Source organism: Hermetia illucens, chromosome 2, assembly GCF_905115235.1.
Source record: "Hermetia illucens chromosome 2, iHerIll2.2.curated.20191125, whole genome shotgun sequence".
NCBI lineage: Eukaryota > Metazoa > Arthropoda > Insecta > Diptera > Stratiomyidae > Hermetia > Hermetia illucens.
In genome coordinates this window covers 475,791-486,918 of record NC_051850.1, presented here as the reverse complement: position 1 = coordinate 486,918, position 11,128 = coordinate 475,791, and the positions used below count along the sequence as shown (strand labels likewise).

General features: G+C 37.9%; 2 protein-coding genes across 2 annotated transcripts; one reads left to right on the top strand and one right to left on the bottom strand.

The window, feature by feature from the left end:
• Positions 1-525: 525 nt before the first annotated feature.
• On the bottom strand, positions 526-6,130 carry LOC119649533. The gene is made up of 5 exons (XM_038051720.1): positions 4,939-6,130; positions 4,449-4,677; positions 1,301-1,540; positions 1,052-1,223; positions 526-983 (listed from the first exon to the last, which is right to left on the bottom strand). The coding sequence occupies exons 1-5, from the start codon at positions 5,696-5,698 to the stop codon at positions 828-830; spliced, it is 1,557 nt and encodes a 518-aa protein (XP_037907648.1). The 5' UTR covers positions 5,699-6,130; the 3' UTR covers positions 526-827.
• A 1,643-nt stretch (positions 6,131-7,773) lies between these two features.
• LOC119649532 lies at positions 7,774-10,168 on the top strand. Its single transcript, XM_038051719.1, has 4 exons — positions 7,774-7,940; positions 8,007-8,272; positions 8,995-9,694; positions 9,833-10,168. The coding sequence occupies exons 2-4, from the start codon at positions 8,027-8,029 to the stop codon at positions 10,120-10,122; spliced, it is 1,236 nt and encodes a 411-aa protein (XP_037907647.1). The 5' UTR covers positions 7,774-7,940; positions 8,007-8,026; the 3' UTR covers positions 10,123-10,168.
• Positions 10,169-11,128: the final 960 nt, after the last annotated feature.

The window sequence follows — 11,128 nt, the reverse complement described above, 5'->3', positions numbered from 1 at the left end:
TGTGATTAAGCCGCGCTACGCCACTCGTCCAATGCAACATCTTCGTTTCCATTACTACGAGACGTTCAAGATCGATGGTTCTGTGTGTGACAAGGCGGACGACAATGCCGTAAATTTCAGATTTACGACGTTCGTTGATATGACGATCACAAAGATCAGATTGCGCTAATGCGTGAAGCAATTTCATAACGCACTTCTCCATTGGCTGATAGCATTGACCCGAGATATTTTAATCACTCAGTTCTGGGCAGGTATTGTCTTCTTGGCTAATACTTTAAAGTAGGGCAGGTTAGTACACCACTAGAAACCAATATGGATAACGGTTTGGCATCGTTATTGGCGGCAGAGCGAGTGGAAAAAGGAGTATAGTTAGTAAGAATTTGGATCTAATTGCTCGTGAATGAATTGTAAGAAAGTTAAATTTTTTTTAAACAAGGCAAGATGGTTTTCCGTTTAGTGTGATGGGTAACCTCATTTCCGCAGTTTCATTACAAAATACCGAAAGCAAATACATCACAATTCGACTCAGTTCAACATTTTCGTTATATTTTAACTGTTCATTTCAAGTATTGTTAGCATACATCCTGTAGTACGCTGAGTTATCAGTTTCTGTTTTATAATGTGACTAAACTTTTGATAAATTATATCATATGTATACTTGATAATGTCTTATATTTGTGTTATTTGATTATTTCACTTTTAGTTATGCATATAGGTATAAATATTTTTAATAGATTGAATCCTCTCTACTCTATTATTTACAATACAGTACAATAATTATCACTCTCTGCTCTCATTCTTTATACTATTCTTTGTATATTGCCTTTTTAAGAGTTTGTTAATTGATACTTCTCCATCTCTAACAGGTGGTTGTAAAGCAAGTCATCAGTTGGTGAAAGACCAATCATAATCCAGCCTACGATTGCGCCTACACTACGTGCTATTGATAGGCTGCTCCATACACTCATTACCTGGTTGTTTTCCTAAAATTTCATTAAAATGTTATTTCTCTTTTAGAAACAAAGGAAACATGTTGGGAAATTTTGATTACCATCTCCTCTTCGAATACGGTTATATTATAATTGGTTAGGTAGAGTTTTTCATCCATAGTTTCAGCACATAAAGTAAGTATTATTGTCGCTATGTAAATCATTGCAATGATGATCCATCGAAAGGATATCGATTCTGGTGCATTCGTTATATCTACATGACAGATATCCATTCTGGAAAGAAAGGTTGTGTGGTATTTAGCAAGATATGGGCAATGTTTGCGATTTCTTCGCGGCAGTTTTCCACTTACCGGTCAAATATTGAAACCATACATATTATACACAAACAGTAGAAAGTATTTGCATAGATTTCAGCAAACGATGAATAATGTTTGATGGCGCCATCAGCCCAATCGTACGGTCGACTTGTTGCGATAAATAGTAAGTGCGCTAAAGCTAAACCTCCAAGTAGACCGTGACATATATTCGAAACCATTATCCACATTCGTTGAAGAGCGCAGGATAAATTCACGCTTGTTTGGATCGAACTTCTAGGGAAGATTTAAAATAAAATATTATTAATTTGGAACAATTTTTAGATGGATATGCCATTTATTGCTTCGATTATTTGGTGTGTTGAACCGAAGTAAGTACAGCCCCCTCTAAATGGTGACTATAAAGTTTATTAGGATTTAATAGAATTGGAAAAGAATTGTTGAACAAATGTGAAGAAAAATTTGAAATTCTCAATTACTTGATAGTTTTGTGTTAAGTTATTGAGAGGAATCGACATTCATTCTTAAAAAAGTAATTCTTTTGGAAGGAAGATATTTGTAAGCGCTGTATACGAGCTTAACAAGGAGTGGGAAAGTTCCAAGATGATTGCTGAAAAAGCAACTCTAATTCCTCTATGGAAGACAAGAAAGTGTTTCCTCCTGTGATATTACAACGAAATAGAATATTCATCATCAAACGGGGACGAGAGTGAATAAAAGAGTCAATAAAAATTAAAACTGATAATAAACGAAGAAGCTTCCATGATAAAGCAAAATTGCGCTTTGAACAGAACAGAATTAACTAACAACAAAAAACCTTCCAGAACTTTTTTCATCCTTAAGAAGTTGTATCAAAATCTGAAATAAATGATCCTACGGGGCTAACCGCATAAAATCAATCGTAAAACGAAGCGGCTAATAAAATGGGAAAAATTGGTCATCATTAAAAAGTAGGAAATTTGAATAATTTGGAAACTGAAAGTTTGATGCTTCAAGTATGAGGGATTTCGTAGATTTCTTTTGTACGAATATTTGAGCACATAACGGTTGCATTTGACTATGTGAGTAAGACTAAGTATTTGTTAATTTTCGAATTAAGCTGAAACAGCCCAGATGCACCATTGACCATTGTTCGGAGGCAATATCTAAATTCCTAGGGAGCAGTGTATAAAGTTATTATGAAAAAGTTAAGGGGGCGAACCCCATAGCCGACTTGCTCGCATCTTCTTCTCATTACATTGAAAGCGCTCTTCCCCTGTATAAAGGGGACAGGAAAATAAAGAAAACAATGTTTAATGCATTCACCAAATATTTAGTAATTGGAAAAGAACTTGCAGAGATTTGTAAGAAAATGGGGGATTGTCACCACCCATAGACCGTTAAAATCAGATCAGCGTGTCTTATGCAAGCATGGGTAAGTTTTGTCCGCGGGATGGAAGAGGTAAAGGCGAGCAACAGAGAGACTGATCGTCATACCACCCGATCTTCCTTATAGACAAGATAGGAAAGATGCAAGAGAAGGTAAGTTAAAACAGGTTTTCATCTTATTGTAGACTATAGGGACGGCCTATCGGAGCAACAATTTGATTTTTGCCAAGCACATCTATGATCGATGACATAGGAGTAGTAGTAATCCTAGCCTGCAATGAGATCTCCTCTTACAAATGCTGTGCCGTGATAGTGTTGGGTGCCTTTAATTTTGTCTAATGGAGTTCATTGGCTAGAACATGTATTCCTAATAATCCGTATGGATTAGAATGATCCAGTCCGGAAAGTCTATAAGGGCAATATCTATGATAGAAAAAGAAGACAAGGCAGACTCTGCTTGAGATGGAACGATGGTGTAGGTCAGGACACCAGACAGCTTTTAGGGATATTGAATTGGTGGACCTCGGCGCAAAATCGGGATGTCTGGAGTTCCTTATTAGACCGGATACCGGTTGTTGCGCCGTTGATGATGATGATGATGTGTCCCTAATTATCATACTTGACTAAGCTAATTGAAAGTTACCTCTAACTTTAAAGCTGGTTATTGAGTATCCAGGGGTGATGACTGATACAAAGATTTCAAGGCACATTTGGTCTACGTATGCCTGCGAGAAAGCGACAGATACTAGGGTATCGCTGACACGGATGGCCAGAGATACAGTCACAGATTACTAGTGGCCGAAGTGTTTTGTTCCACCTCTTAACATGATACATATAACAGCATTCGTTATTGCCGTAATGGCCCTGGCGAATCTCCTGTTAAGTAGGACGCACTGTCTGTTCGAGAAAATGAGAATGAATCTACCTGAAGTAGTTACAGAATACCGAAATGCGGTAAGACAAGAGTCGTTAAAAGGCGGCTCAATGATGAGATGATTCTCAAAAAGGTCGCTGGGCTCACACACTGATTTCCCGTTTTGAGGAGTGAATTCACAGACACACGGGTTACTGAAAGTATCTGTAACGATTTAGTTTAGATGATCCTCCTGGAGGTTGAAAATTCTATGAAAGTTAGCATAATCCCGTAAATATTAGGAGGGAGGAAAACTGACGCGTGGTGAGCTCCGTAATAATGAGGATTCAGACATTATCCGAATGGATTAGTGGTTGAAATGCTAGGCTCTCGTAGCAGAAGGTCCTCGATTCAAATCCCACTGGTTGCAAGGGGCTCGTATTGTGACTGGACGCCGGAAACCAGTCGACTTGGCTGTGAATGAGTACCTGAGTGAAACCAGGGTAATAATCCGGCGTGCGGAATGCTGACCACATTCCTTTCCACGGTGTTGTTACGGCCTTGAATGACGTGCTCTAACACACTTCAAGGGGCTGATCCAATTGGATTGTCGCGCTAACAATTATTATTTATTATTAATATTATTAGGCGGGACGCAAAAGAAAAATGCGAAAGGGTGAAAATGTGGACGATTCAAGCACAATTCGTTGATAATAATGGAGCTGATTTTGACTAAGATTGAAACCATTAAAAGGGATCGAAAGAATAAAGAATTTCTGGTCCATGATGATTAGAACATATTTTTATTTATATCCAAGCAGTGGCAGACAACATACGATGGTTGAAAACTGCGGACCGAATCTTAAAAATGGGCACTGCACTTGACCTACCAATTCAACAATACCTATCACACCATTGCCAATTTAAGCATTATACATATTACAATTTTCTTGTATACAATACCTATTACTATCCGGTCCATCCATACCAATCGGATGTTTGTAGTAGCAATTATCAACAGAGCGATATCCTGAAGAAGTTTGAATAAACATACGATCTATTCGCGTTGGTGGTCCTTCTGTGGGAGACACTACTGGCGTGAAAGGATTGTATATCTCGCTACCAACTGGTACAATGTCTTCAGATAAATCTTTCAGTATAGATGAAAGTCCACCTCTCAAATAAACTTTACCTAATTTAGAGTAAATATAAATAAAAACGGCATTAACATATATTTTTATATCATGAAGAAATCTGATGAATTTGTGGGTCAAGAAAAAGTATCATCTCCTCCTGAGTAAAGTCTCTCTTATATAAACTACTACTATTTATCGTTTGTTGATGGTGGGATGCTTGGCACCCACAATATATTGAGTAGACTTTAAGGAACTTTCACTTGGGCAGGAGGAAGATGATGTCCATATACATATATTATAAACTTCATCAAACTTACCAGTAGTTTTATTGAGAAGATACCCACGTTTGTCTCGTTGTGATTTTGTTTTTCGGTGAACCCGACGCTCATCGAAATTATGATCAATTTCAAGGTCCCCAGAAAGGGAAGCATCGTTCATTTCAGAGCATTGCTTCAAATAGCGCATCAGAGTTTCATTTGCTTGCCGCACTTCCATTTCACCGGCAGCAATCAACTTACGCTCGCGGCGCCTCCGAGATTCCGATTTACTGCGCTTTCTACGCGGACTCTTATCCAGACTACTACGGCTACGCGTTGACCTTTGAGCAGGACTCGCTTGTGGGTCGGATAGTGACTGTGCTTTCTTTCCCGGGACGCCGGGCGCCGTTGCAGGGGCTTTTAACTCGCGGTCCATAAATTGCATAATTCCCTTTTGTAGACTATTTTTATTTTCCGCAGGTTTTAGATCACTTACTTCAGCACCTTGGGTTCCGGCTGCTGGTTGTGCCGATATAGCCGTTTCACCACTCCCATTCTCGATGTTTTCATCACCTTCTCCTGCTTCTTGTGGTTCATGACCATTTACCAGCAAGCTAGGTTGTTCGAAATGGAGCTCTCGCTCAGCAGGGCCCCGTTGTTGCTGAAGTTGCTGTTGTTGCTGCTGCAATTCCTGGGAGACATTGTCTCTAGCTCTAACTGTCCCTGACGCAGGTGAACGTTCCGTAGAATTATCCTCATTTCTACGCCTAGAATTCGTCCGGCGGTGTCTATGCCGATGCACTTTTGGAGGTGCTTCCATGACCAAGAGTGGAACTGAACATTCGAGCTCCCGGAAACCTTTCAATTTCACGACTTTTAACACGCACTATGCACTTCAGTCGATAACACAAATACAAATATATTCCGCGTAACTTTACAGTAAATCACTTTTAAATTTCCACAATATTCTCGAGAGAAACCTAAAATTTTAGGCTTTTCTTAAACAATCATTTCAGACAACTAACGCGAATCTTTTAGGTATGTTTTTATTCCTGGCATGATTCGGGATCCGAATAATATGATGAGATGAAGAATTGATGACGTAAGAACTAGCTGGTTCCTGGCTCCTCGCTACTACCCTCCCCAACGAACGTGATGATGGTGATGCGCAATGCTATTCAGAATTTAGCTTTCGTACTGTGTCATGGTGCTTACCATGGATCAATAATTATGCTATGTTCGCCTTTTCGTATTTTTGTTGTAGCTCGAATGACATTTTGCCTACTTAAATGTCTTCACTGGCCATAGGGGCTGTACTCTTTTCACCCCCTACAGAAGGATAGCGCATATCGAGAAGGAGGTTGTAGTAGAGTTATAGGGTAACTTTGAGCGGCAAAAATACAGTAGTGCAAGCAGTTCACGAACCAGCTTAAAAGAGAACTTAGTTCAGAAGTAATTTAATTAGTACGCCGCAATAAGGTTGGTAGTGAACTTTTCATTTTAGAGACAGATGGATGAAGCTTGACTTTAATTTTTATGTTTTTCAAATGTTCTTTGAAGTTATTTTGTAGTTGTAAGCATTCTCCAAGCAACAATGACTTTTGAAAATAAAGAAGAGTCATTTTAATGTTTTTAAGGCATCCGCTTTCGTATTAATTTGACTTGCGGGTCAGTGTTGAGGATGTTTATTGAGAAGTACTAGAATATATTAAGAAAAGCGCATGACCTGAGTGACGTCAATACTCCCATTTGCATACAATCCTTATTGAATGAAAACGTGGGAAGCAGTTGTGTGTTGTATCTATACATGTAGCGTGATGCACGGTTAAAGTCGGAACCAGCGCATTTAACCCTCCAAAACATTCCATATAAATCTTCCCCTTACTTCCTTTCCTGCCACAGGCCCTGAGTTTATTTCTGTCGTCATTCCTTTTATAGCATACCCCAAGGCCTTCATCCCGTTCACGGTTCCCACTTTCGCTCCCCGGGACTACTAGCCAGTTGTAAAAGTTCTGGCCATTCATGAAAATTTGTGTGGGAAGGAAAACAGGACCCACGCAGATGATACTTTTATTAAGGATGCGAAGGGACAACACCAGAGAAAAGTGAACTTTTTGCGAGTATGAGAACAGAGACTTTGGCGGAGCCCTAAGGAAGGAATGAGGAAGGATTGTGGAGCTTTGTTACGTTGAATTTCGGTGCTGACGTCAATCGTGATATTACTTTTAGGATAACAAGTTCGCGGTCGAGCCGGAGTCAGTAGCGGGGAAAAGGGAATGAAACGCAAAGGAGAATTCGCCGGTAGAGAATTTCGAGTATGGAGCTAAACAGGACTATTAAACAAAGAGGATTTTGACAAGGATATGTATTGAATAATAATTTCTGAGGGCAAAGTGAAGTCTTATCGAATATCAGGTGGAGGAGGAGCGAGTGTCTAAATATTGGCCAAAATTCAAGGTTATAAACTGTGTAGAAGTATGACTTAAAGGTATTGCGTCTTAAAGTTGTTTTTGAATATGAGAATATGTTATCCGCAGGTACGACAGCAAGCTTCAACATGTAAATTCAGGATGTAATTATAAATTAATCCAGACTGATAAAATCATAACATACTTATTACTTATGTCGTTAGGAACTTTTGAAATATTTCAAATTCGAATTGAAGGAATAACAGGTTACATACAATACAGTAAAAAGCATGGAGTCATCATTTTCTAAAAATAGAGGAGATATGTATGTGTGTCCTAACTTGTCCATCGTGTAAGCGATATTTTCTGCTTAAGATGACCGTCACTCTTAGCCCATTTCTATTCAATCAAGTCTGCTTCCACTGAAATTAAAGATGACTCTTTTTCTCGACACATAATTCCATTTATTTATATACATGCCTTTTAGTTCACACCACAAGCATTTCGAATATTGGATAAGAAAAACATCGAAAAGCCAACTTTACTTTTTCCTAAATCAAGTCGTGATTTGACCTTGGGTTGTGAAGGTGCTATAGCAACCCGAATAAACAAAATTATGACAACATCAGAAAGTCATTCATTGTTCCTGCATTTGTACGTAATTTTCAAATAAAGAAAACTCGTCACAAGTTATTATTATAATTTGTGAATAATTTTCAGTGCATTAAAAACTCCAGGTCATGCCGGAATCTGAAATTCCCAACGAGGATCATCACGACTCAGGCTCATCATTGGCATCTACACCTCCTCATCGAGTGAACCAGCATTTCGTAGGGGGTCGTTTTTTACCACATTCGATCAGCTCGGATTCCTCAATAGAAATTGATCCTGATCTGGAAAATGTTCTCAATATTGAACCACTTCCGGCCGAACCGAATTATGTTCCTATTGTGTTACCTGTGGAGCCAACGTTTGAAGAGTTATTAGTAAGTTGCTCTGTATTAGTACATTCATTGAGGAGTGCCGATTTTAATCAGTTTTGAATTGATATGTTTTTGGCAAATATCAAGTTAGGCCCATTTATGAAAGTAAGGTGAAATTAAAATAGGATAAGATTAGCCTGTACTAGTTCTAGACGTTTTTGTTGCAATCGATATTGAATGCACGGATCATTTGACCCAAACATGTCATATCTGTATGCCCAAATATATCTTATTGCGAATTGCTGTACTAGACAGATATAGGTAGAGTTGCAGTTAAAAGAGATTAGTGTCTCACAAGTGCGTAACCAATTCTAGGCAAACTAATAAGAGGGATTATATATCCTGCGAAAATTTTGTTTGATTTTCATATTAGTCTTAACAACTCTTTGTCATTTTTTACAAGATAACTTAAACCGCTTTCTATGTTGACTTGCATAGCTCGGACTTATTATAAGATTATCATTTATCATATCTTATCATTTCAAATAAAGCCCGTTTTTATCTTTGCAATTTTTGTAAAAATTTCTTTCACGCTCTTGCTAATGGTGAGGACATCATGATCATGATAATTGCTAATGTTTAGGCCAGTTTACATTTTCCTTCATTTCTATATAAGCCACCGCATAAAATCAACTCAAACGTTACTTTCTACCACTGTCTATTCGAAGCAGAGGATGTAAGTAAAAATAATAATCTAAAGGAAACAATGATTTATTTTTTTGCAGCATCGTGTTACCGGTCGTGATGATTTGCAGAATGTAGATACTCTGAAACTACGTGTTATATCCTATATGGTCAGCTTGCAAAGATTGCCGATATTCATGCCAAGATTAAATACATTAAATTTGGAGGGAAGTGTAGTAGGATCACTTCGTGATTTGGGTTGTGGATTGGTGGAGCTAAAACATTTGAATGTCAGCAATTGCGGTCTTCGAAGTTTAGATGGAACTAATGGCATACAAGGCCTGGAGACTCTTGTGGCTGATAATAATATGATAGAAAATGTAGGCCCGTGTTGTAATTTGACCGAACTTAAAATGTTAAGTTTGAAAGAGAACAAAGTGAAGGATATGGGAATAGTAAGTTTCTTGGCAATGTGTCCTTTGCTAAAGGAGTTGAACCTAAGAGATAACCCAATAGCGTCGAGCCAAGGGTATCGGCAGAACATCAAAAAGCATATCCCTACTATTGAAATTCTAGATGATTCTCCTCTCTTGGATAGTGCAGAAGGAGACGCGAACGCAAGAACCGAATTAGAAGCAAGTCTTAGTTCCACATCTAGTTTGGAATCAGCATCTAGCCTATCAACACAAGAGTATAGCGAATACGATATGGGGTTTATGGACTGCAGTCATCTTCCCTCAACCAGTCAAGAGGCCTATCGTCAAATTCAATCTGATTGGGCTGAAACTTCGTTAGCTTCCGGTAATAATTCAAAACCATATCGATTTATTTGAATATATGTAGTTTTAATTTTCTTGTAAATGCAATCGTGTTCCTGTACTACTCAATGATCATTTAAATTCTTTCCATCTTGGCCGCAATCATTTGGACATTTAATAGACACAAAAACTGTACGTGGAACAATTCTGGATAAAGTTCGGGGTCATCGGAAAATTAGGAAATTGAGTTCATCTCGGATAAGTCTAACAAGTTCGAGTAGCTCAACTTCATGTGATTTACGATTCGCTGACAAGTTGCCACAAAACAATGTAGAACTGGAGTTGGGTATAATTGGCGCAAAGGAAGATGATGCTATTTCCAATGGAAGTGGAGTTAGTATCGATAGTTTACAACAAATTATCGAAAAATGGAAATTGGAGTGCAAGCGGAAAAAAGAGGAAAATCAATAAAAATATTGTGAAGCAACTTAATTTGAAATATATTTATTTTTATCTATATTGTTAGTTTCAATTACTATGAGAACATGCAAACTTATTCTTCTGTTTTGGAAGTTGCTGCATGCTCCCATCTCTATGATGCCTCCTAAGGATAGAGGGAAAAGTTATATTGGTGCAACAATGAGTAGTAAGGCTCAGAACAAAGCACGAGTTTGCCGTGTGGTGAGCGAAGTTAGTACTTCCGTAAAATTTATATTTTTATCATGTATTTGTGGTATGCAATCAAGTAAGTTATTTCGTTTTCGATTAACCATTTTTTTTAGCACAATTCATCTTCCCACCGATTCTAATGAAATAGGCACTATAGTGACCTTCTCAGAACTAATAGATTTAAAATATCTTGGTGAATGGTAAATTGCGTTGTGAAATTACTTCACGAATTAGCGCAACCTGCATGAAATAGCGAGTCGTCCACTCTATCGCCCTTTATGTTTCTGACCAGTGTTTTCGGAAGCGGAAAAATTATGTTATAAAAAAATGTGACAAAAAGCTATTAAATGGTACTTTTATATGGGCACACTTAGGTTCAAACAAAAGGAAATGATTTTCATCTCCTTTGTTGCGGTATATTGTGTCATGTGCATGTATAGTAGACTACCGAACTGAATACCAAAAGTCTAATGTTTTTAATGCACGCGCTTTCACAAATGCAGGCTGTTTTCGTAACGTTATTTCGTTGCATTTAAACACTTTGTTGAAACCCCAAGTTCGCCACCTATTGCGAACATGCAGTTTTCTAACAATAGTTGAGATACGGATTTCTAAATAATTAAAAAAAAAAACTACAAAAATAAAAGTAAGATGTTCCCATGCTGCCCCCGGTATATATAGGTTTTTAGTATCTCAGACTTCTCACTTTATTGAAACGTGGATATTCTCTGATTCTTAGGTAGCATTGAATTTATACGAAAAAAAAAACGTTGATCTACTATAACTTTGGTTATAATAGTTCAAGTGT